This window comes from Prinia subflava, chromosome 1 (assembly GCF_021018805.1).
Source record: "Prinia subflava isolate CZ2003 ecotype Zambia chromosome 1, Cam_Psub_1.2, whole genome shotgun sequence".
Taxonomy (NCBI): Eukaryota; Metazoa; Chordata; class Aves; order Passeriformes; family Cisticolidae; genus Prinia; species Prinia subflava.
This window is the reverse complement of record NC_086247.1, coordinates 145,958,779-145,985,021: the sequence shown is the minus strand read 5'-3', so window position 1 is coordinate 145,985,021 and position 26,243 is coordinate 145,958,779. Positions and strand designations below refer to the sequence as shown.

Below are 26,243 nucleotides of genomic sequence, written 5' to 3'. Positions count from 1 at the left end.
TTAAAACATCCCATACAGTTTTGCATTCTGCAAATTTCAAGTTGCTTTCCGAAACAGACTAGAGCCTCGCGTTTCCAAAATGTGTTGGCGTCCCAGGGAGGCTGTCACTGAATCAGTTCTCTCCTTCCCACAGATCCGAGGTTCCCGGGCCATCCCTTGTTCGAGCAGCGCAGCCCCCCGCCGCCACCGCCTCCCCCGCTTCTGAACAGCGCCCACCCCGTTCCTGCGCAGAGCCCGATGCCCTTCAGCCCGCCCGGGCCCGCCTTCAGCCAGCAGGGCCAGCAGCCCGTGTACCCGCGGGACCGGCCCGTGCGGCCCGGCATGCAGCCCCAGGGCCCCGTGGGCATCCTGCACTTCGGCCAGCCGGGCTCCGCCGCCCCGCGGCCCTTCATCCCCCCGCGGCAGCAGTTCCTGCAGGCGCCGGGACAGCCCTTCCTGTCCCCGCACACGCAGCCCAGCATGCAGGTACGGGGCCCGGAGCCCATGGGCATTGCGGGTCCGAGCGGGATGGCCCTGTAGTGCCACTGCTGCCGTACCTGGAGAGTGACGGATCTTCTGTCTGCTGCGGTGTCCCGGTGTCTCCGGCTCAGTGCCCCCGCTCGGTGCCGGGGCCCCCGCTCGGTGCCGGGGCGCGGGGCGGCAGCGCCCTCTGCCGGCAGCGGCCTCCGCCCGGGCGCGGAGCGCGGCAGCAGCTCCGCGGCCCCGCTGGAAGTGGGGCAGCGCTTAGGGGATGTGCAGAGGGCCGGGATAAATAAACATCATTAGAAAACGGTGTAGAGGACAGCAACCCTTGAATTCGTTTTTTTTTTTCCTTCAACTGTTCCCATACGCAGTTTTAAGTGTAGAATGACCTTACACAGCTTCTGTTGGTCTGGTTTTTTCCTCTGTATGATTTTAGTTTAACTTGGTTCATAGCTGCTTACAGTTCTAAGGACTTGGGGAGGCTGGAGCTGTTTTTCAGGAGTTTATTACCTTGAAACTAATTCTTTTTTTTTTTTTCCTGTGAAGGGTCCCATGCATCCTCCATTGCAGCCTCAGCCACAACCTCAGCCTCAGCAGCACCACCACCAGCAGCAACAGCAGCACCATCACCAGCAGCAGCAGCAGCATCATCATCTCCAAGGGCCTCCACAGCCCTTGATGCCCATGAACCAGCCACAGTTCAGGCCTCACATGCAAGCCACACAGCAGCAGCCAAATAACAGCAGGATGCAGTGTCAGCCACGACAGGGTCCAATGAAGCCAAGACACGTAAGTACCACGTACATCAGTGTCCTGCATGAGTAGCAGGTGTGTAAGCACAGGTTTCAAAACTCACCAATGTGGGTTTTCAGTTCTGTTTGTTCCCTTCCCGCTCTTTCCCCTACGTTTACCATGTCCTGCTCATGTTCTGTCTTGATCATTTTATCATCTGCATTGAAAAATAGCATGTGTATCCTTTTCTCCTCTGGTCTTCAGTGTTCTTTTTGATTTGGATACAACAGGGGATGTTGCAGTTGGCCAAGAACTAGCAATAAAGGGGTTTTGAAAAATACATTTACTTTATAAGGCTTTACAACTGCTGGTAGTCTGTGATTGTGTGGGAGCCCAGTTCTGTGGCACTGTTTTGATTTGAAGGTGTGTAGCACTGCTGATCAGTTTTCTGGCTCAGATAATGCCTCTCCTGTCTTGTGAGTTTCCTCCAATGCAGCACGTTCTGCTGCTTGGTAGGTGCGTAGCACAACAGCCTGGAGCAGTGCTCAAGACAATGTAACTATAGTTTAGCATAATTGCTTTGATTAGGAAGGGAAATCACACAGTGAATCCAATTTCTGAGTATGGTGTTAAACAAGAGATTAAGATTTTTGCTTTTAATTCAAAAAAAAGGTTATCAAAACATTCTCATTCCTGGGTTTTTTTCCTGATAGTAAAAATATTGTGCCCCTTCACAAAGCTTGTTTTCCCAAAGTAAACTAAACCAGGAAAATGTGAAGCCAAGACCACTTCAGCCTGGTTTGTGTTGGAAGTCAGGAGCTTTTTTCCTTTCTGCTTTTCAGAGTACCCCATCCCAGAACCTTGTCAAGCGCTCGAATCAGCAGCTGCAGTCAGCCGCTGCCAGGAACAGCAACCTGCGCGAGCTGCCCATAGCGCCGGCCCACGCCATGGACATGAGCAACAGCAGGCGCAGCTCCGCCCCCGCCGCTCAGGTCAAACCCATCACCAGCACCGTGCCTGCCACCAAGCCTGCCACTGCTGCAGGCAACTCCCAGGGAAGGCCTGAGATGAAAGCTAAAGCGATCACTCCAGTGGGCCAGGCAAAGTCAGAAGGAAAATCTGAACCAGAGGTAAGGGTTTTTTTTGTTTGTTTAAACAGAAGACCAAAAACCAAACAAAAAGAAACAAAGGTTCCTGCCTTTAAAAAGCTTTTCTAGTCTGATTTATGAACTGAAAGCACGCTTAATGTATTATCCACCAAATATTTTTTGGTGCCACTAGAGGCCTCCCTTCTGAATTGCACTTTTCTCTTTTATTGCAACAGCAGAAATAGTCTCCATTGATATAAAAGGTCTGGAAGGTTGGCCAGGCAATGGTGAACTTGTTTTGCAGGAAGAGGAGTCACTTCTACTAGGAAAATGCAGAATTTTAGTGAAGGGGACCAGTGATACAAGTCTCTGAAATACTCATTTTGCCCATTTTTATCTTTGGGGAATTATAATTTATTTTCAGGTTGCCATATTTTTTTAAGTCTGAAAGCCTCTTCTCTGTCATTTTGTATGATGCTGTATGACTCAAAGGAAAAATGTGGCTATTTGGAGAGCTGTCTTCCTCTTCCTGTTTTCCCATGAGCTGTTCAGTCTCTACTAGGCCTTGAGCATTCATGCAGGAGATCATAGCTGTGCTGTCTGTGGAGCTTCTTGCTCTTGCAAAAGAAAATCTCTTTATGAAACCCTTTCATGTGAGGGAAAAGAGGAGATGCTTTTAAGTTTTCCATTTTAGAGAAAGTGATGCTGTTTGCTGTGCTAGTACTCTGCACAGTTGAAAAAATCAGATGCCAGCGTTTTCAGCTCCACTGGATCATGTCAGATGAACAGATGACCATTTCCCTGCACAGATCTCCTGGAAGCTAGAGAGGACCCTCCATGAGCTCTGTCACTTTGAGACAGTGGGTAGGATTGGACTGATGGTGCTCTTTATGCTGAGCATGATGGCTAAATGCACTTTTTGTGCTTTGTCAGGCTATTCTGTGAAGAACTGTAAATCTTCATAGTTATAGTTAACCATGAACCTTGTCTCAAGGACCAGGTTTTCTTCAACAACTGTTGAAAGCTTTAATTGTGATAATACTGTCTTCCTTTTAAGCTGCTCATGATTAGCTTTTCATCTTGTTCTTGAATTAGGGATGGTCATAACTAATTTCCACAAATGAGGCACAAAAGAGACCCAAAGCTTATCAGTGTTTGACCTCCTGTGCACTTGCTTTTCTATGGATATGAAAAAAAAACCCTTTTTTAGCTTTTAATTTTCACCTTTTTTTGGAAAAAATATTTAAGTAATCTCTTTCCCCTCAATTCAGTCCCTTGGAATAATGTCAGTCACAGAAAATGCAGTGCTTCATAGAGAATCCTTGTCTTTCAGGCCATTAGTAAGGTAAGTCTTGAAAAATCACAGGCTTTCCCATCTAAAACATGATGAAGTTATTCTGTAGTGTACTCATATGAAAATTAAGGCATTAGTTCTGAAGTGTCTCTGGCAGTGTTTAGAAAATTACAAGAATATTTTTTTAATTTATTTTAATTAACTGAATTAGAAAACTAAACAACTCCAAAGCAGTCATGTTGTTGTCTCCGTTTTACATTTTAAGCATACTGTAGCCTGTCATTGTAAAACCAACTATTCTTACCTGTGTGAATTCTTGGTGTGTTACAAATAAATCTTTATTTCTCTGTCAAAACTCTCATTGAAAAAATTCTGATACCTGTTTCATGCAAGTTTTTGCAAAACAGGATAAAAACCCAGGGTTGTGTTGGAAAAAATGAAGTCTCCTAATAAATCTCTTGTAGATACAGCATTAGGGAGAATGTGACTGTGTGCACACAGAACCTTCTCCTTCCAAAGCACTCCTGGAACAGAGCCTGGTGCTGCAAACAGTGTAGTAGCTGTTGTCCCATTTCTGCTGTGCCACTGCAGTGGTCCTGTTCACTGCTGCTGCTTATTGTCACTCTTACAGATGGGAATGCTGCACTAAAAATGTTCATTTACAAGCATTTAATCATATTTTTCACTGTTTTTTGTAGTGTAGGTTATTAACACGTCTCTCCTTAGGCAGATTATAATGTTTTGCAGTCTTTTTTGGGTGTTTTTCTTGTTGTTAGCTGACTTCATCCTGTTCTTTTGCTTTCGATGATGATGAGAAAGAGTTAAGTTCTGTCACCTTTTCTAGTGTATGGCACGTAACTGAATTGGGCAGGTTATTTTGCAAGTGTCTTCAACTGGAAAATTAAGACTTTTCTTTGCATCTTTCTTCCAGAGTCAGTGGCTGTATTTATGAGGAAGCACCAAAAAATAGCAGTATTGATTGTTAGAGGTTTTCCTCACCCTAAATACAGATATTTGAAAGGTTTGCTATGTGAGTGACTAGAAGATTAAAAACTGTGTATTAATGGAATGTTTGTGTTCCTTTTCCTGTGAGGCTGCAAAATACAGACCTTAAATGCCTGTTCAGAATAGGTTTTACTCCCCAGGATTTAAATTGTATATCCTTAGTCTGAAAGATCATTTTGTCATTGAAATAGGAAAGTCTGGATGATGTGGGCCTAATTCAGCTCCTGTTGAAGTCAGCTTAGGATAAGAGGAATTAAGGCAGTATTAAGCATTTTTGAGTTTAAAGAAGAGGAAGAATAGAGAAAGGTGTTGTGTCTTTAGGAGAAATGGATACTGGAGCTCAGAACAGGAGGGAAATTACTGGAGCACTGTGTAGTCATCTATGTACTGGTGTTAGTATTTATATTGGAGATAATGTCCTTGATGTACTGAAAGAAAACCTTCGTATTCTATTCTTCCATATCCAGTAAATTGTGAATTTAGGTTCTTGGATTTTATGTTGCTGTCTTTTCTAACGAGGCTTGCAATATGGAAAAGAGCTGCTGCATTAAATTACTAGATCAAATGTATCTGAATATTTTCATCTGTTTGGAAACGAACTACCTGAAAACTTGTAAATGTCTAAACTAAAACTTTCTCCAGTTTAAATAACTTGTCTTCCAAATTTTTGTAGTGGTGCCTCCTGTCTTGTGCTTAGAAGAGTTATCACAGTTTTTGATTTATCACTATTTTGATTGCTCTGTTCTTGCACCCATTTTACTGAGATGCATAAGTGATCCTGGTTGGATGATTCCTTTTTTGTGTCTTGGAGCCAGCCAGAACATTACCAGTGTCTGGTTCTTATGACTCAGCATTTAGTTCTATTAATTGGCAGTTAATCCTGCAGACCTCTGAAAAGGCATGGGTTTGTTTATTTCTTTTTAATTTTCTGCATGAAAAACAAGCTAAGCTAGTACAAGGACTTAAATTTCAGTAGGAATTTTAATCCCTTGATTTAAAGTAGTCCTTGCTGTCTTTTCCTAAGTCCACAGTGCCATTCTAGTTTCCCCAGAAGAAGGATGTGGGGCTGCTGCTTCTCTTGCTGGTGCTCTTCAGCTAGATTCAGGAGAGCAGCCTGTAACATTTTCATTTGGTACCTTCTATCAGAACTGCCATGGACTTTAAGGCAGAAGAAAAACTTACAGCTAAGGCTCAGTTTTCCTTCAAACCTCAGTGAAATGCATTATGGTAAAGCTATTCAAAGATGGATGAGAATTCCCACTTAAAAAAAAAAAAAAAAAAAGAAAACAAACTTAAATCTGGTAGAAAAAAGCCACCCCCACAAAACCAAGTGTATGTGTGGCCTTTTGTACTCTGCAGCCTCTGTAAAAGGAGCAGCCATTCACATGTACAATGTAGCATTCCTTCATGTTGGGGAGTTTTCTGCCCGAAACATGTGAAGCTTAATAGTTTACCTAGGGAAAAGGCTACCCCATATTTTTCTTTGTTTTCACCTACTGATAATGTTGCTTCCACACAGATGTGAACAGAGGATGTGAAAATTATAATGATTTGAATTTTAAAGGATGTGTACTTTCTCCCACTTGATTCTGTAGGCAAAATGCTTGCTTGCCTTGCCTTTTTCTTTTTTTTCCTTGGCAGTGCTGTTGTTTGTTGGAGAAATCTGTACTGGGCTTACTAAACTGATGGGATGGAAATCATTAGCAATGGGCATTGTTTCCTGTGTTCATCTTGAGCCTGTCTTGCCTATTCCATATGCTGAATGTCCTTATTACATACTATAGGTCATTTTATATCTACTATATATCACATATATACCCCCACTCTCTAGGATGGGGTGTATAAGGTGCTCCTAAAGCTCAGGAGAAGGGGATTTGACTGGCCCTGTTTTCATCCTGATAAGGAGTCTGCTGTCCTTCTCTGTCTGTACTGTTGGGCTATTGTACAACTAAATGGAGTTAAACCTCACTTCTAATGGAGATATTTTGTTAATCATCACAGGGCCTTTATATGACTTTCCTCTAGCTGCAAGGGTATTTTGTTGAGAATTTAGCAGTAGTAGTAACTTGCTTTTGAAGGATTTAGGTCTTCTGTCAGCCTGTTAACAGACTGATCTGCAGTTGTTGTATAACCTCAGGGCTGTTGATGCTTGATTTTAACCTTTAAGAAGGGATAGACTTCCTGGGATCATTACTAATTTCCTGAGTTAAGTTCCAGAAAGGAAGGTTTTGGATTATAACGGCGTTCAAGTTGCCTAAACATTCTACTAAGCATTCTTCAGACTGCATTGTGTTGGTAATAGAGTTTGTCAGTCATCTTTCTGTGTTTAATTCTGGCATAGCTGGAATCAGTGTATCTGTCTAAGGGCTGGTGCAGGGGTGTATTAGTCAGAGTCCCTCGGGATGTTCATTCTTGTCTGCTGGCAGGACTGAGTTGTGTGTGCTGCAAAACACACATCTCTGTGCCGCTGTGTGTAACCTTTGAGTTGGTTCTGAGCCTATCACATTGTGATCTACATCTCCCAAGGCCTTCAGAACTTGTTAGGTGATAAAATGAGCAGGCAAATCCGTCATAATAAAGGACACTGCCAGCAGTGGTGATCTTCTGAAGACTAGTGCTGCAATGTTCCAGTTGAACTTTAGGGAAAAAACATTACAGAGGTACCTCCAAAAGTATTGGCTCATGGCATCCAGCAGGCTTGTTTACATAAATTTTAAACTATTATGATCTAAACCAAAGCAGTTGAATAAACTAATTCAGTAAGTTAAGTGAAACAAGTTTTCCCTCTGAACAATTGTAGTAATTATGATAACTTAGTGTCTCTGAAAATGACTGAAAATTTTATTAGTTGCATCGGGATCTGCATAACAGCACATCCTCCTAGCTGGAGCTTATGTGTTTTCTCATCCTCTGCAAACTATTCTTAAGGGTCTTACTCTTTCCTTGTATTTCATTAGGGTCATATTCTATTTTTTTTGCTACAATTAAGCATCTCCAGTTCTCAATACAAGATTAAATATTTGAGTTTCCTCCTGTAGAAGTTTCTGTACTATCTATCAGCACAGACCTCTAATTTAGTTACTGATTATTAATCACCACCATCATCCACGAAGTATAAAGATAACTCCTGGGTTGATGTAGCATTCTACAAAATGTAGAATGTAGCAAAATTGTACTGAACTGTAGCAAAAAACAGTGTTAGACCTCATCCCTGAACTACAACCCATACTTAAAAATTAAATACAAATTGTAAAAATACAGTTTGGTTAGTCTTCTTTAGCCATTGGTTAGGCTTCTAATTAGACTGCTAATTAGATGCTTGTAATTTGACTTCTAATTTGAGACAATGAGCTGGGTTTTGGTAACTGTAAGAATAATCTCTGTCAGTACCTGCTCAGGAAGGAAACAAGCATTCAGGATTTGTGCATCTGGGTGCTGTGAGTGCAAATCTGACTCTGCTGGGCTTTCACATCCATGAACCAGCATTATGGCTAAATCTGTTCTGCTGGGTTTTCTCTTGGGTTGGAGGGGATTCTAGGGTGAACGAGGATTAAAAGGGCTTGAATATTTAAAAACCCCCAAACCTTCAAGTCACACATTTGGGTCACATATGTTCAAAAAATGGCAGTTGTGTTGCAAATAGCTTGCACCCAGTTGCTGCAAGATAAATAAAGGTTCATCATGGATTCCCAGGTTTTGAGTAATATTTTAACACTCTTTATGCATTAATTTACCAGCATGAAAAGTATCGTTACCTGGAGAGGCTGTTTTTAGTGATTAATACATCTTGAATAGAATGTTGTTCTCATTACCATTTGTAAGCATTCTCTGTAAGTCTAACTTAGTATTTTAAATGGTTAAAAAGAGAGAAATAATATAAAAAAAAGTATGTTTCCTAATTTTGAAAAAGATAGGTGATTTTATTGCAAGAGCCATTTGATTTCTTTTCCAGGATGATGAGAAGCTGCATTTCCTTGACTCTTGTCCATTTGTATACAGCTTTTCATAAGAACCTGTTCTGCCAGAGTTGAATCTTTAGAAAGGTTATTTGATGGTGTGTAGTACATTCAGAGGGGCCCAGGGCTGGAATATTAAAGGCATTCTCTATATACCATTAATATTCCAACACCGCATTTGGCAACATTTTGATTCTGAAGAGAGTGCATGAGTTCAAGGTCAGAGAGATTGACTTGTGCTGTTCATTATAACCAATTATTGTGTGACAAATGAGTTTGAGATCAGGCTTAAAATTCTGTGAGAAAAATCAATAGTTCTAATCAGGGCCTTTCAGGTCATTTACCACCCTACCTTTTGTTACTTTGTCAGAAAAGAGCAAGATAAAACCTGTGTGACAGTGGGTTGCCTCTGTATTGTTACCTTCTATTTGAAACATATTTTGATATCTTGAATTATATTAATAGTTTAATTGGTTTTGGAAACTTTTAAATTAGTTCCAATTTGTAAAACTTTTTATTATTTTTTTTTTTAGTATTCTGATCAGATTTCTCAAGTGGTATTAAAGCTTTTCTGTCTAGGAAGTAGTATATCTAAGTCCTAAACCAGATTTGAGCTGTTTGTCTGCAATGAATAGCAAATAAACCTTAGCAGCAGATACACTCCACCCATAGCCTTGCTTTGGTATGAGGGAAAATTTAAAAAGCTCTTCAGAGTTACAGCTTTACAACATCTGAAACAATTTCACGTTGTTTTGACCAAGCTAGGCATCTGTTTAGAATTTTATCAATTCATTTGTTTTTTCCTTTGTAGTATCCAGATGAAGATGAAGAAACTCGATTGTATCGTTTGAAGATAGAAGAGCAGAAGCGCCTGAGAGAGGAGATCCTGAAGCAGAAGGAGCTGAGACGGCAGCAGCAGGCTGGGGCCAGGAAGAGAGAGTTGCTGGAGAGACTTGCACAGCAGCAGCAGCAGCAGCCTTGCTCCCAGCAGTCCTACATGCAGCACGAGGAGGACTCCTCCGAGTTCCCCGCCAACGGCAGCCCCTACATCCCCCACTCCGGCCTGCAGACCAGGCACAACGTGAAGAACAGACTCCTCGTCAGAAAGCAAGACGCGGTCGTGGCCAACATCCACCCCAAACCCTCCGACTTCCCGCAGGCCGCGGGGGACGGGCAGTACCAGGGACAGCAGATGAAGGCCGTGAAGCAGCTGAGGCCCACTAGAACAGTTCCTGCGGGTCAGCCTCAGGCGCCGCAGAAAGCGCTGCAGAGCAAACCCGCTGCAGCAGCGCTGCCCGCCCCACCGGCCGCCCGGGTGGCCTCCGTCCCCGCCAGGCCCCAGGAGCAGAAGCCAGGGGTGAAAAGGACTGTCATGCAGCGGACAAACAGTGGTAGTGATGGGCCCCATGTCGGCAGCAAAGTCAGGGTCATTAAGTTGTCAGGAGGGGTAAGTTTACAAGGCTCGTCTCATCTATGTGTCTCCTCGTGGTTTGTTTCTGTGTGTTTGGCTCTGTGTAACCCCGAAATAAAAAATGGGCCTGAGCTGGTGAGGGAAGGAACAGGTTTAGCATACCTAATAGTCTATATATTATATTTTCAGAACTGTAATTTATTAGCAGTTATTAAACAGTTAGTGTTTCCTGTAATGCTTTACTGCCAGGCAGTTACCAATGAAATCATATTGAAATACTCCTTTCTTTAAGTTGTTACTTGGAGTCTGAAATCTGAAAGACTGCTCAACTGAGCTCCTTTTGCTTAAGGTTGATAGGTCTGATAATTGCTCAGAGAAAAGGATTTAGGTGACTGTAATTACAGTTTGGTTAAAAAGGACCTGCTCATTTGGTAAGTGAGGCCACCTAATTTAGTTGTGTGCAGATGTTGGTATTAGTATGGTTTCTACTCAGGGGAAGATGGTTTTTATTAGGAAGCATGTTATGAAACTAATTTAAGCAGTTTGTTGGAGAAGGGTGTTTTCTGTTATAGGCTGGGTTTAAAATGTTACCATTTCACTTCTGCATCTAAATGAGATTTCCTTATCTCTTGATGAGGGGTCTTTTATCTGCAGTGTGTCCCTTGAGCACTGGTGTGGAGGACTCACAGTGATGGTCTTGAGGACAGTGTGCCTATTTAAATTCTGGAGTTTTGGTGAGGAAGTCTCTCGACCAAATTTCTTCTGTCTTAATGAAAAGGCAAGCTAATTTATTAGGGCTCTAAAGAAACTAAGATGAAGAGACATAGAGATCATGTTGTCAGTGTTTGAAGTCTGTCCTTGGGTTTATGCTGAGGAGGAAAGAATGAGCTGATGTAGCAGCACATTGAAGGTGTTTTTCTGGAAGAATGCTTTTAAATTATTTGCAGAATTTTATAGGGAAAACAAATAAGTGTGTAACAGGGACTGAACAAGGCCTTGGAGGCTAGGCTTTACTCTGTAGAAATGGAAAGCTGAAGTGCCAAAGTCTTAACTACTTTTTATTAATGTTTTTCTACAGCTCATAAAACTTAATTACACTCACAACTGTGAATTGCATAATGACTGTATGGTCTTAACAAATATTAACATACAGGGCATTATTGACTGTATAGACATCCTGCACTTCAGGTTGTTGTCAGTTCTAATTCCTCAGATGTGGTAACTTAAGTACAGAAGAATTAAGTGCAGGAAGCTGAAAGAAATTAATTCTGTTGAGCTAAAAATATTTATATATAAGTATGTCTGCAGGAATCCCAGTGGCCTGCAAGAGGTATGACAGGTTTGTGATTCATGCATAATTGAATAAAGCAGTCATGCACAACTTCTTTTATTATGTGGTGAAACAAAACAATGCCAGTCACAACTGTATGCAGCTCCTCGTAACAAATAATTATCAGTGCCCATGGCAGCATTCACAATGAAATAATTTTTATCACAATGCTCTATTTCAGAAGACCATGAATGATTTGTTTCAGATAAGTCTCATGGTAAGCAAGCTCAATTAGCTTAATTAAATGCATGTGTAACTCCTCTTTCATTGTGTACAGAAGCAGATTTACCCTGTCCTCCTTAACTTTCAGATACTGGTTTCAGTAGGGGGAAGCAGGTTCTTTACATGTAGCCTTTGGCACTGTTTCCATGTTGCCATAGACTTTTTAAGTTTCCTGCCAGCTGTGGGAGAGTGAAAGCAAGCATTGCAATTAGCTGTTAACACTGATCAAGATAGTTGATTAATTTTTAATCAGTTAGTGGCAAGCTGAATCTGTGGCTTTATTTCTGTGACGACACCAGGAAAAAATAAATATTGAGCAGCAGGGCAGACAATCTTCTTTCCATTTTTGACAGGATTTAAAAGAAGAGTTAAAAGGTGCTTGGACACCAAATACTATCACGATTGAAGATCATACTTAATTTCGACTGCTTTAGTCCTGCCACATGCTTTATTTATTTTCACAACTTTCACCTGAGCACTTAATATAAAGCAAAAGCCAAATCTCATTTTCCCTAGCCATTCTCCTTAGCATGTAATAGTGCTTCCTCTTTCTCCTTGTCTTTAGCAAAGGGTTACTGGTATCTCTTACCTATGCACACTGGCTCTATCCTGCAGCTAAGCATCCCCGCCCTTGCTTTCTGTCTAATTCCCTGTACTCTTTCCCTTTCTTGGGCTTTTTTGTGCAGAGATGTTTGGAATACATTTGTACAAATGAGATGGCTCATGATTAGACAGAATGCAGGTTCCATTTTGGAGATGCCTGGGTTCAAGTAAAGACCTGGCAAGGCTCTGCTGTTGCAGCCATGCACATGCACGGGGAGCTCTCAGCTGCGGGAGCTGCTCCAGTCCAGAGCTGTCCCAGCTCTCTCCAGACCAGGCTGGCCTAAACCAGAAGCTGTAACAAGGACTTACTGATTCAGTGGGGCCATCTGTAGAATCAGGATTCAATGGTTTGGTGTTGCTGCTAATGTTTTTGTGTAAGTTTAGCAGTGTGGTGTGTTGATGAGATCTGTGGAGTACAGATCCTGGCAGAAGAGAATGGCTTCTTTTCTTGAGGATGGTGTCTTTACCAGGCTGAGCTTTTGTCTGTGCTGCTGGGCACAGCTACTGGAGATCTCTGACCTGCAGGTAGAAATACCCTTGGGTCCTTTAAAGATAAAATGGTCTTTCATCTGTTTCCACAGTACTCTTTCGTGAGAAGATTTTACTTTTGGAATTTTCAGAATTGCCATGTAAATTCCGACAATATTTTAATTTGTTCAGTTTTTCTGATACATAAGATGACTTAATTTATGACTTCTTCAGAAAAATGAAAGTAGAAAATGATTCAGCATATCCAGTATGTCAAACTAAGTCTGTGTATCAAGGTGACACATTAGGTACTCCCAGTAATGATTTTTCTCTTGATGTTTTTTTTTTATTTTTTAAATAAATCCCACCCTTCACCTCCCCCCCCCATACTGATTTGCCCATCCCTTTCTAATATACATATAATTTATACAGGAATAGCAGTAAAGTGAATAGTTTTCCATTTTAATTACTCCTTTAAATGTTATGTTCCTGGAAAATTAGACAGTATTTAAAAGCACATGGACTTGGATTTTTTGTTGCTGGCTTGGTTTTGGATTGGGTTTTTTTGGGGGAAGGGGGTTGGTTGGTTTTGGGTTTTTTGGGTTTTTTTGTTTGTATGGGGGTTTGTTGTTGTTGTTGTTGCTTTGTTTTTAGTTTTTTCCTGGTATTTTTTCCAAGGAGAACCAGATATCTTTCAATGGATCTGGTATGCTCTGTTTTTGTGGCATTTCTTCAGAGCTTTTCTTTTCAGATATAAGAGCTCAGTGTATTCATTGAGTATTTATACTTGTAAATTTTACTAATAAAGCATCTGAGACTTGGTGGGCTTGCTAAGGAGCCTGAGGTCAATCCTAAAGTTACTTGTTAGTATAAAGTCAGTGAGTGTAGGAAGGAAATACCCTAATAAATCACTGCAAAATGTGATCATAAAATTATAGAAAAAAGGTGAAAAGACTGTTGAACTAATTTATCTTGAAGGAGGAGGATGAACTCTGTCATATTCCTGACACATATGTCCAACCTTTTTCTGAGATCTCATTATTGCAGATTTCCTAGGTCATCTATTGCAGTATCAAATATGTATATTTAAGAGAATTTTCTTAGTGACCAAATCACATCTTTTTGCTGTAATTTTGAATTTCTGACTATATGTATTATACTTGAAGAGAGATGGGGAATATTTCTCTCTCTTTGTGCCTGTCTCTCTTTTTAAAGATACCTGAACTGCTTCTGAGCTCTATCTTTCATTCTCTCTTGGTGAGTCATGTTTTCTAACACCTTGGCTGTTTGCAGTGCTTTTTGAGCTCTCTGTCATCTGTCTGTTAAGAGTTCTAGTTCCAAATGCGACTGAATTCCTTAAGTCAATATATTCAGAGTTGTTTTAGTCCTGGAAGAACAGGTTTGTACCAGCTATAACCTTACATATCTTAAGATCATATTTAATAAGTGCTGAACGTGTTTTCTATTTAGTTGGAGGTTCTGTGGTAATTTACAATATCTTAAAATCTCTGTATCATTGTCATCTTATGTTGTTGTTGTTGGATGATTTCTCTCTTAGCCAGAAAATGTCCTGCCATGCTCAGAGAGCTGTGTGTCTGTCCCAAAGGCCTGAAAATGCTGGTTCTTATGCTGCACCAAGAACACATCAATCTTTGCCTCTGTGGAAGGCTGCACAATGAGGGTTTTTTCTTAAATACATATATAGATAAAAATACATAAAAATCTTGGTGTTCCCTGTTGCGATACAAGCAGTATCTTGCGAATGATCCTAATTCCTGAAAACCTGAAATGCTTCATATGAAAAGCTTGAAAAAACAGCTGGCAAGTTCATCTGTTGGAAAAGCCTGTCACAAAAAATGTCCTTGGATTGCAAAAAACAAGATGGAAATGGAAGATGGACAACTTCATTCTTATTTCAAGCAACTGGGAAGTGTGAAATGAACGCGGAGTTCTAAATACAGAAAAAAAGATACTGATTGAGATGATTCTTGTTTGATAATGTAATCTTATCAACTTTGCTTTATGTTTGTACATGTTTCTACTTGCATGTATATGTTCAAGTTTAATTAAAAATATTTGACTTGAAAGCTCTTTAGCGCCTTTCATCTAAATATGTCAGGAATGGCAAACACCAAGAATTTTGCTATTTGTGTGGGAAGTTGATGAGGGAGGAGCCCTTTCCCCAATCCTTGACAAAGGAACTCTTGCCCTGTACACTTTTTAAGAGACAGGAGAATGGCTTTGGTGTTTATTTGTGTCCCACTGTTTGAAGGAGGCATGGAGTGGGCTGAGGGAGCTGCAGGAGCCATTTCTGAATGCCCAGGTACCACAGCAAAACGGGCAAGACCTCTGAAGCAGCATTAATGTAAATGCTGTTGAAGAAGGACTCTGCCTGCCATAACCTGAAAGATTTTGCTCTGGAAATATTTCACAAATGGACATTAATTTCTTAATTGTAAGGAATTGTTGAAATATGTCCAGAGGAGGCCACAAAGTTGGTAAGGGGACTGCAGCACCTGCCCTCTGAAGACAGGCTGAGAAGGTTGGGGCTATTCTGCCTGGAAAAGACTCCAAGGAGATCTTACAGAACCTTCCTAAAGGGCTACAAGAGAGCTGAAAGGGACTTTTTTCAAGGGCATGGACTGATAGGACAAGGGGAATCACTTCACAGTGGAGAAGGATAGATTTATACTGGATATTAGGAAGAAATTTTTTCCTGTGAGCATGGTGAGGAACTGGAATGGAGTGCCCAGAGAAGCTGTGGATGCCCCATCCTGGAAGTGTGGAAGGCCAGATTGGATGAGGATTTGAGCAGACATGGATAGTGGAAGGTGTCCCTGCCCATGAGTAATAAACTGTGTCCTCCCAGACCTCCAGTGAGCATGGTCCCTGTAGGGACAGACTGTTTCATGGATTGGGGTCAGGAGGTGGGCTGTGCTGTACTCTTCTAGGGCATATTTGATTACTGGGAAAAGGAAATTAAGGGGCATGTGTGGGCACACTTAGCAAGTGAGAATTAAGGTGACAGCCAAAGCAGACACAGATAATACATCTTATGGGCTTCTCATAAAATGCATGAAAGGGCGAAAAGATACTTACTTAAATTGAATCTGACTTTGCTATGGATAACTTGGAGCTAAAGTGCAGTAAAGTATTTTCTGTTGTAGACCGAAGAACAGGTTTCTCCTTTTCCTCAGGAGACTTTTAAATTGTGTGTTGAAGAGTGCAGCTCCTGAACACCCAGAAAGCAGAGCGTTTGTTGCTTGTCACTCTTGTTAACTCTCAAAGGAGAGTTTCTCTGCCATCGTGAATGTTACAGTGCAGAATTGGTATCTGTAGGATGTTGGTGTTACAGAGTATCTTGGAGCCCAGTTTCCTCATAAAAACAGCTGTGACACCACTAAAGTGCTTTACAAAGAGAAAGAGTCAGATTTCATATGAAAATGCAGTCTCTTGAATTGGGAGGCAAGCTTGCAGAGCTGTACAGTTTAATACTTTGAGAAGTCACATCCCCTCTGTTGAAAAGTTGGACCACTTAGAATATGCTTTTATTGCAGAGGTTTGGCTCTTGAGTAAGGAGTGGTGGGGGTGGGAGGGAGTGGGGGTTGTCTTAATAAAGACTTACCAGGAGCTTCAGGCAGGACACAAGAGGGATTTGACTTGCCAGTAGTTTTAAGCTTCAAGGAGTATGAACTAGAAAGGCCAGATGTGGCACAAGAAGGGAAGTTCTAGTTGTGCAGATTTCTGAGACCTGGTACTGATTTTCTATACCGTAGCTGGTGTCCAGCTGGGAAGTGCTCCTCCAGGAGCTTTGGGCCATCACAAGTTTTTATCTCTAATATTTCCCAACAGGCGCCTTTTCTTTTGGTGTTTTCTCTGCATGTCCAGTCTTTGCTACAATTCCCTGTACAAAAACCTCTCAGACTGGCAGCTGAAAAGTAAACCAGGAAACTTTACCTAAAACATTGTTTATCTATGTACTGTATCTTGCAGACAACGCATTAAAATGAAGGTATTTCTGTGAGTATTAGACATGTCCATTCCATGATTTGCTTGGATTGATTTGCTGTAGGTTTGACCCACAGTTTTTATTTTTTTTTTCATAATGAGCGGATGGGTGGTTTAATTAAAAACCATGTAGTTGTGATTCAACACTGATTCAGTGTGATCCAAGCTGTGCTTTTGTCACTCCCAGTGAAACTTCATGCACCATGGGTATGGTTGGGACTCTGTTTGGCCAGTCCTTCTCCATGCCTTAGTTCTCCTTTCAGGCAGGTGAGGAGATACTTCATGTAAGAATTGTGTTAATGCATGGGATTAAATGGAATTGGCTGCTTTTTCTGCAGGTTTTCTTCTTGCTGTTCTGACTTTTCATATACTGTTAGGCACAGAAGATCGTGGCTGACTGAAGCAGTGTAGCAGTATCTTTCTATCACAGGAAGGGAACTATTTCTGCATTTTATTTATTTATTGCTTAGTCTGGGTGCTCTTGCTTGTGTTAAGTTCAGCCTATACAAAAATTTTAGGCTGGGAAAAATAACCCCTAAATGCCTGACCAGCATCAGAAGGGTCTTTTTTCTCTGGTGTGAACTGGGAATGATTTGGCTCTTTCATCACTTTTGTAGTCTATGTAGCTTATGGCTGTGTGTACTTTGACTCAAAACTAGCCCATTAATATGTCTTCAGCCAGTTGTTAATGATGAGTTGTCTAATGATAGAGTGGCATTTCCCAGCCTGGTGTGAGAGCAGTTTTCTTAGCTACTGCTATTCTTAAAAAAAAAAAAAAAAAAAGAACCTTTTAAAGGTCCTAGAAGGCCTGGGAAAAAAAAAAAAGGTCTCCAGGTGTTTCTCCTTGGCATTTGACAGATTGAAAACAGATCTTCAACTGTTCAGAAACAGTGCTTGGTCGTGTCACTCGGTTGTGGGATATTTGGCAAGTGATTAGGCTTCCTATTCCCAGGTCCCCAGTCTGTCAGCCAGCTGTATCAAAGTGGTAAAGCATTTGGAGCACCAGTCAAAGAGAAATAGCTCCTTATTAGGGGTTTGCTTTTTAATACATGCTCCTGATAATTGTAGTGAAAAAATAATTGTGTATATTAGATGAAAGTCACTGTTGTTCTATGTGGTTGTCGATTTACATTTCTTTCTCTTTGTTTTGTGGGGGTCACAGCTGTCTTGGTAGATGTCTGTGTTTTTTACTGCAGTCAGTTGCAGTATCAGTAAACTACAAGTTTGCCTATGAAAACCTGTATAGGTCATGAATGGTCATTTCTCTTGTCCTGAAAGTAAAGATGAATTTAATAACTGAAAGATGTTTTCCTCCCCCAACTACTGTGATACTTTAAAAGTACTAATTTCTAGAAATATTGACTTAAATAAGACTGGTGACAGATGAGGGTTTTCTCCTTTCTTCCAAGAAATCAATCACAGTACAATTTTGGACTGAGATTTCCCTAGAAGATTTAAGTCTTCATCGTGCCACAGAGAATTTGAGTTGTAATGCGTCTCAGAAAAGCTGACAACATTTTGCTTCCCTGTGTTATTTTTACACAAATCAACCCGAGTTTATTTATTCCCTTTAAGTGCCTTATCCGGCATGCGCATCCCTTTGCTATTGGACGATTTTGAATTAGCTTTCCAAAGATTACAAGGATAGACACAGCATTGTGGTGGTTAATAGAAACCTGTGCAGTGAGGTCTGTGGGCTGCAAGATCACTAACAGTGCCAATGACAGTGAAGTATGGCCTTATCGAAAGGAGAATTCATAAGAGGCTGCCCTGGGACACTGCACCACTGTCCTTCTGTGTATCCTGACAATGTTATCTGTCCTCTCAGTACGGAGTATCAAATGTCTGTCACGAGTACAGAAATTAATTTAATGTCACCTGAAGACATGCAATTAATCTTTTCGAGGTTTTCATAATACCTTTACAGAAAGAGTTGCCAGTTTGGCGGATTTGGATTTTGGGGTTTAGCAGAAGATAAGGAAAATTAATTTTTCATCAGGGTTAATACAAGCTAGCAGGGCCACAAAGGCTGAGAAAAATGGTTTGGGAATTTGTCAAGTGTTGTCACTCTAGAATAATGCTGCTTAACGTCTGATAGGTGTAATCAAGAGTTGAGATTTCTATAGAGGGGGATTAATCAATTTGCTCACTACAGAATGCAAGTTGGTGATACCATTCCTTCATGGGGTTTAAGAATGAAAATAAGATTTGATCTGTCAAATTGCAAGCAGCTCTGACAGTATCAATAGGCATTTTTATCAGTACATTTTAAGGCATTTGTTATAAATAAATTTGTCCTGCTAATGTTGGTGGCAAATAAACTTCATCTTCATCATAAAACTGTCATAAAGATTATGACAGAGGGCTCCAGCTTGCTAAATTCAAGCAGTCCTTCATAAAATTCTGCTTTTAGAATTTGTGACCTCATATTTGACAGAATTCTTTCTGTGTTGCTCAAAACACAACACTAGGTATGGATCTGTATAGTGAGAGCCTGATAAAAACCAGCCTTGATAGGTATCAGTGAATTGGTTCTGAAAGTCATGGCCATTGAATGGCATCAGTTCTTTTTGTTAGTCTAGTTTCAGGTCAAACTGCAGATTCTTCCAGAGCAGAGGTTTGAAAAACATTCACCTTGTAAATGAAATCCTTTTACCTCAATGTTTTGAGCTTTGTTTATATACATACATTATTTGAAGTTAACTTGCTTTGGCACTCCTCACACTCTTTCAGTACTTGAATTTGAAAGACACTTTTTATACTTACCCCTGAACAGAGCTCCTGCAACTTAAAAAAAAGGCATTTTCATTACTCCAGCTTTAATTGAATAATAGAAAAGTTTCTTTTAAGAAAACTCTTTCCTGGCCAGATCTTAGGAAGGCAGACCCTTTGTAAAACATGGAAATACAGAGCTCAAAACTCATGATGATTTATAATCTAGAAATTAAGGAGTAGATAATAAGAGGAAAACGTTCTTCCTTCATTGATTTGCAGACAAAAAACCAGAAAATAATTTTCTGCACAGAACTTTAGGGGAAATTTGAAGTATAAAACCAGAGCTTGTATCAGTCAGTGCCAGGTCTCTGTGGTTGGCTACGACGTTCTACCCGGGGTCAGCGTTTTGTACAGCAAATTATGTGAGACAGGCCATGATGATGAATAAATGCATCTCTGAAAAATTTAGTGCAGCCCTGCACATTGTAAAATACTCTAGGTAAGAATACCTGTTTTGACATGAGAAGGCTTAAAATTTTAATACCTCCCTCCGTTGCTGCATATTTATATCTGGGGATGGCAGTGATGTAAGCTGATGAAAAATAACACAGAAATTGTCTTTAGGAAAATCAGAAGTTCATTTAAGATGAGCTAGACCTGAGACATTTTAAGTAGATGAGATGTTAGCAGTTTAGCTTCTGTGATTTAGATGTCATTTGGGGTAGCTGCTGCAGTACAGTTGCAGTGGCCTTACCTGCTTGCCTGTAATTTGCTGTGTGTTCTGGTGCCAGTTTGTTGTACAGCTCATGAGGGAACATCAAGAGTCAGCATAGGTACAGTCATCTTAACAACTCTGTCCTTTCCTCCAAAATGTCAGTGTTCTCCTATGAGCATGTGACCTGTCAATAACGTTCTGAGGTTTTGTAGCTTTAGGTCCATCAGTTAAAAAGCTCTTTCCAGATGTTTTGCTTGACTTGGTTCTTCATTGTTGTACCTGAAAAAGCCACTTGTTGTTGTCTTGCATAGAAGTTTATAGAGTGATGGTGGTGGTGATGAGAGTAATTTGCCACTATGTGGTTCTCCATTGTTCATTTTTGGCTCAGACAGTGTTTGTCCTTGCACTGTTGTGTCTAACCAGTGAAAAAGGAATTGCAGCTAAAATGCGTCTTCTGTGCTGTTTTAGCAGTCACGTTTGGGTTTTATTTCTTGAGAAAACCACCAGGTTTTATGTTCAGTTGAAGCCAGGCTGCCTGGAACAGGAGCTAATGTCTGCTGACTTGCTCAGCTCTGTTATGCCTGCAGCACCATGTTGCTGACTCACAGACCTCTCCTGAGAAGCAGTGCTGCAGTTTTGTCTCTGCTTCCCCTCTCTGAGTTATCTCAAAACCAGTAAATGGTCAGAGCAGTAAAGTAAAAGAAGGAGTTGATCCAGTTGCCTTTGCTTTTCTTCTTTTTGCATGAGCAAGCAAAGCTTGTTCCATGTCTTTTCTGTATTGTTTTGTGTAGGTTTTCTTATTTCTGAAATGGATCCATTCATTAAAAAGTCCAGAGCTTTCCACCTTTTCAGATTCTTGCAGAAGCATCATGGTAGCAGCACAGACCAATGGTGGCATTTGAGACTCAGCAGGGAGCAAACCCCATCAGATTTTTCATCAGTGCAAACCAGTGTTGTGTGCTAATGCCTTTGACTCTGTTACAGTTCTGTGTTCAGTTTATACAGTTTTATTTGGTGATAATTGAGCTTGGTAGTTAAATATTTGGTGGTTGTTGGCTATCCTAGACTTTTATGTGAAATGACTGTTTGCTTTTGAAGTTTCAATAATGAGCATGTTGGATGTATTTTGTACCTGAGGGCTTTGCTCTCAGATGCTCTTCCAAAGTGCTGGGGTAATTTTTTGGTTTGGAAAGAAATGGTTGCAAATATTTATGGTTCTCACAGCGGGCATTTAGCAGAGATTAGATTTTAACTCCCAGTTATTGCATTTAAATTCCTCCTAGAATTTTTTGTTCCTTTTAGTTTCATCATCTTTCAGCTGCTGTAGGGTTGAATAAAAGAAATCATCTGATCAAGGCATAGAGCTGTGGTGATGCTGATATCAGAATTAATACTAAAATGGGGAGGATTTAATGCTGGTAAGGTTTTGTGCATGTGTTTGAGTTTTCCAGGAGTGCTCTTGTTTGGTATTTTTAAGTACAAATTGAAGAGAAACTGAAGGGAAAGCTTCATAATTTCTCACTAATTGCTGCTCTCAAAGGTTTATATACAAAACTTTCCGTGAAGACGTGGTGCCATTCAGTTCAACAAGAGAAAAAAACCTGTTTGTGATTAGAGGTGGAAAAGACAGATGTAGAATTTTGTTGCTTTCTCGTGTTGGACACTGGACAAATGTCATGATAAGCTTTAGGATTTTCCCTGTGACAGGTTGTGCTTTTGAGTTCAGTGCAAGGTGGTTTGAAGCTCATTTGTCTGGGGTTTAAGTACTTGAGTTCTTGAGAAGTGGCCTGCATATACTTTATAATGCAGAGGTCTTGATTTAGAGGTGGAAATTGTGAACTACTGAACTTGAAAAATGAAGCTGGCATACATACCACAAACTATTTCTTATCAAATCCTAGCTGAGCCTTAGTAACCAGTCCTCACTAGGTGTTTCTTTTGCTTCCTTTTTCTTTCTTTTCTTTAATGTAGAGAGGTACTGATTTGTATTCTCAATGCAAATAATCTTGCTATTAGACCATAAGTCTGTTCCTTCTGCACCCTTGTGTTTTGTCTCCTTATCCACAAGAAATGTGCCAGTTAGCATGAAACCCTGTGGTTTATGATATGATACAGATGCAAAAGGAGTTTTGTCTTGTGAATATTTAAGGGAAGGGGAAAAGAGAACCCTGTATAAATAAAGGTGCTTTCATAATATTTTACTTTTTTCCCTTAGACATGCCTTCTTTTGAGGGCTTCTGTGGGCCTAGCAAAGGTTGGTTAGGGAGTTAGTCAAAGCCTTCCCCCTGCAGATAAAATGTTCACTGGTATTTGAGGTCTAAAGTTGAAGTCCTGTCAGGGTATAGATACTGTTGTTGAAACCATGCAATAACACGATGCGTGTCATAGATGCAGAAGTACCTGATCTTTTGTCAGTCTCTGCTGGTTCTTGCTCCATGGAATTTTCAATTGATTGATCTAATCTGGTCAGGCAGACACAAATTCAAGAATCTCCTGGTTGCAGAAGAAACCCAAACTGTTTAGGTAGAGGCAGTGGAAGAAAATAATTTCTCTCCCAGTGCTTTAAGCTCATGGTTTTACTGTGCCTGATTGCAGCAAGAGATGTAATGGCAAGAGTTATCTTGGATGAGAGAGACACTGAGATGGTGTTTCACTGTGTTTATGGTTACAAATGTATATAATAAGAGCTTTGTAAGGCAAACAAAAAAACACCTTGAGGAACTGTTCAAAGTACAGAATTGTCTGAGGAAGGGGATTGCTTAAAAAGCTGCTGGTGTAGAAGTTTGCAGAATGAGTATGCACTTAAAAATAAATACCAGTTTTTAACTAAAAGGAGGTTGGAGGTTTAAAGATGAACAGAGCATTGGCTTGATTTTCCAATCTCCACAGTTCTTTGCTCCTCCTTCTGCAATGTGTGTGTCTCTCTTTATACTAAAAAAAGAAAAGTAATAAAAAAATAGCATCATAGTTCACATATAACCTGGAAGGAAGAATGATTTGGAAAGAGAAGTGAAAACTTCTTGTTGCTTTGTATATGAAAAGACCTGATTGACCATTGTAATTATAATAAAGCCTGAACAAAGTAAGCTGTTTTTCAGATAGCAGGGATTTATTTTAGGCTGAGGTGCAATTTCCAGGCTGAGCCTTTACACACGCCTGCCACAGGCACAGTTTGCTTTAGCAGGCAAAGCCCTGGACGCTCTCTGAGCGAGCTGGGATGTGGCAGGAGCCTGCTGAGGGTGAGGGTGTGCAGTGCCTGGACACTGAGCCGCTGTTGTGTTGTTGATTTCAGCAGGGGGGAGAGGATGCTGGCTTTTTTCACCCAGAGGGCCAACTCCAGCGACCTCAGCAACCCCCGGAGCCAAAACAGCAGCCAGTGCGGAAGGTCACATTGACAAAGGGAATGCAGCAGCACCAACAGCAGCAGCAGGCACAGATCCATTCACCAGCTCCTCAAGGAGTCAAAAACATCCAGGGAATCCATCAGCCTAAAAAGGTGATTTTTAGATGCATATTGCTGCTAGAAGTTTCACTGTCTAGCTGTGTTACTCTATTAATAACCAGCATTCTGTTTGTCGATTGCTAGCGCAGGGCTGCATGACCCAGGAGATGCATAATTGCATATCCAGCTTTTAATCTAGAGAGACTTGTTTGTACCCAGCACAGACTGGCAGTGCCTGCAGGTTGCTTCATCTGCTGATGTTGTGGCCAGCTCAGCACTCCCTGGGGAAGTGCATGTGTCCTGAGACAGCTACTGGAGGAGATGGTAACCAGCGTGCTTTCTGGCTTTAAAACCAAGTGGTTTTTTGAAGTTGTGCTTAGGATTTTATTTTGGCTGTTTCTTGCATATATGGGAGCACACAATAACTGTTTCAGGATGCTCTTTGCTGGATCCCCAGAGTTGGTATCACTCAAAACAGTTGGTGATCTTGTAACTTGATTTTTGCATTGATCATGCACTGGTAGGAGGCAGGAAGGGTCAGGGTGGCAGTGGTGTGTTCCTTCTCTGCATTTGCAAGGTAGCACACTCCTTCAAGGTAGCTAGCATTTTGCCTTTTTAATTAGTTCTTGGGTTTGAACTGTTGGCCATAATCTTCCTGCTTCATATAAGGATAAAGTGTTGTTGCTGATGTTGAAGGGTATGAAAAGTTATTACCCATCGTAGGCTTTCCAAGTAGGAATCAAGAAACTGTTGAATGTCGACTCAGTGTTAAGTGTTAACTCTGTTTAGTGTTTGTTACTCTGTTTTACTGTTATTTTTCCACTCTCTGTTCAACATTTAATTTGCAAGAATTAAATCCATGCATTTCCTACTCCAGAGTAGAGGGGAGAGGAACTTCGAAAAAAGTTATTTTATTTAGCCTTATGTCAATAAAATTCCATTCTAGTAACAGACCAAGAGTTGATAGCAGTAGAGATTGATCAGCACTTTGCTGATCTTGTGAGTACATTAAATTTAACTACAGGTTAAGAATAGAAAAAGGTGAGGGATCACCTGTTGGGATTTTTGGTCCAGACTCAAAATGTGGGAGATGAACACATGCTGCTGATGTGATCAGTGTTGAAAACTAGGTTATGTATTTTTGTCTGAGATCCTCCACTGCTTGATTGATCAATCTGTGCTAGAGCTGAGGCTTCTAGGATGAATGCAGTACATATAACTCAGTATATAATAACTTTTATCCTGCTAACAGAGGTTTGTATAAGCAGTGGATGAATGTTAATAAATTGGCGAACAGCAACAAGCTGTTTTTAAATCAACGTGTATTTTAATCAAGTCTTCAAGTTAAATACCCAACTTTTATATCCTCTGTCAAGTGCAGCAAGCAGAGTCAGTGGGTAAGTAAATCAAAATACTGTTACTTTTGTTGTTGGCAGGTCATTATGCATGGCAGAGGCAGAGGAGTAGCAGGCCAGATGGGCCGAGGACGCTTGATGCCAAATAAACAGAACCTGCGAGTGGTGGAGTGCAAACCTCAGCCCTGTATTGTGTCAGTTGAAGGGCTTTCTTCATCAACTACTGATGTCCAACTGAAAAACCTGCTGATGTCAGTGGGACCCATTCAGGTAGGTCAACCTTGGTTTATCATTTTTGTGCCAAAAGGCTTTCATTCTGGAAAGCTCAATTAATTCCCTGACACTAAATACAATGCGTGTTTATTGGTAATTTATGTTTGAAGGCACCCCCACCCACACAAGCTACACCTGGTAGCAAAGACAAGCACGTGATGATATTGCACCACAGGAGGCACAGTAGGATTTTGCTAACCATCACATTCCTGCTGCAAAATTCTCCTTCATTTTGGAGTTCCAGTGCTATCTCTGTTATTTTCTAAGGCAGTACAAGCCTGTCCATTCTGTGAGGTTGTTAAAGCCAGATGGCCATATCAAAGCAAATGTATTTTGGGTGCTGTCCTTGTTTATTGTTGACTTGCACCTCCTCTCCTTTTTGACATCTGCCTTTTCCTGTCGCTGCAGTCCTGGGGTGCAAGCACCTAATGACCCAGTGGACATTTTGTACTGTGTAGCATCCTCTACTTCTTCAGATGAAAGCACAGTCTTCTTTGGAGGATTTTATTGATCTTTAATTTTGAGAAGGTTCTCTTCAGTAGGGGCCTGTGAGTAAGGTTATGACATGCACACACTGGTGTATCTGCTGTGCAGCTTCTGTTCACAAACTGCCTCCTGGAACTGATGTGTCAGGTAAATGACTTGAGGAAAGCAGGAGGTTTTCAAAGCAGTGAAAGGCTTAGGAGGCCCTGTCTGACTTACTGTTACTGCATTTAAAAATATCAGTCAATGAATAATGAAAAATACAGGTGAGAATTTTTTTTCCTTTTGACAGGAGCACCATTTTCAGACAAATGCAATGCATGAATTGGAGGTGCTCTGAGACTTCTTTATTACTGGGATCAGCTCTCTCTTGCAAAACATACTGCTCTCCTAAAGATGAACACTCTGCCTCACTTGTTCCTAATTTAGTAAATGCAATAATGCTGAATTATTTACGTCATCAATTCAGAGAGGTTTAATTTGTTTGGGAAAGCAAAACTACCCTCTCAAAATACTTTGTGCCTTCATGTTCTGTAGTACTCTAGGAAATTATTCATACAGTTCCAAAGCACATTTATTCAGTGTTTACTTGCTAAATCTTGCATGAGAATATTAGAAGGAGATTAATAGAAACCCTGCAAGGAAATCTCACAATTGAGAGAAGTTATTGAGAATGTGCTA

At 40.8% G+C, this 26,243-nt stretch overlaps 1 protein-coding gene across 5 annotated transcripts in view; it reads left to right on the top strand.

The window, feature by feature from the left end:
• Positions 1-26,243, top strand: part of RBM33 (RNA binding motif protein 33) — a 100,857-nt gene that overhangs the window by 57,628 nt on the left and 16,986 nt on the right. For 2 of the 5 annotated variants that reach the window (XM_063415888.1, XM_063415867.1), the window contains exons 12-17: positions 134-465; positions 1,009-1,251; positions 2,037-2,324; positions 9,349-9,984; positions 23,302-23,505; positions 24,888-25,076. In XM_063415888.1, the coding sequence (XP_063271958.1) occupies positions 134-465; positions 1,009-1,251; positions 2,037-2,324; positions 9,349-9,984; positions 23,302-23,505; positions 24,888-25,076 (1,892 nt within the window). Of the gene's footprint in view, positions 1-133; positions 466-1,008; positions 1,252-2,036; positions 2,325-9,348; positions 9,985-14,129; positions 14,659-23,301; positions 23,506-24,887; positions 25,077-26,243 lie in introns of those variants that run through there. The other 3 variants (XM_063415878.1, XM_063415897.1, XM_063415907.1) reach the window with 3 other exon arrangements.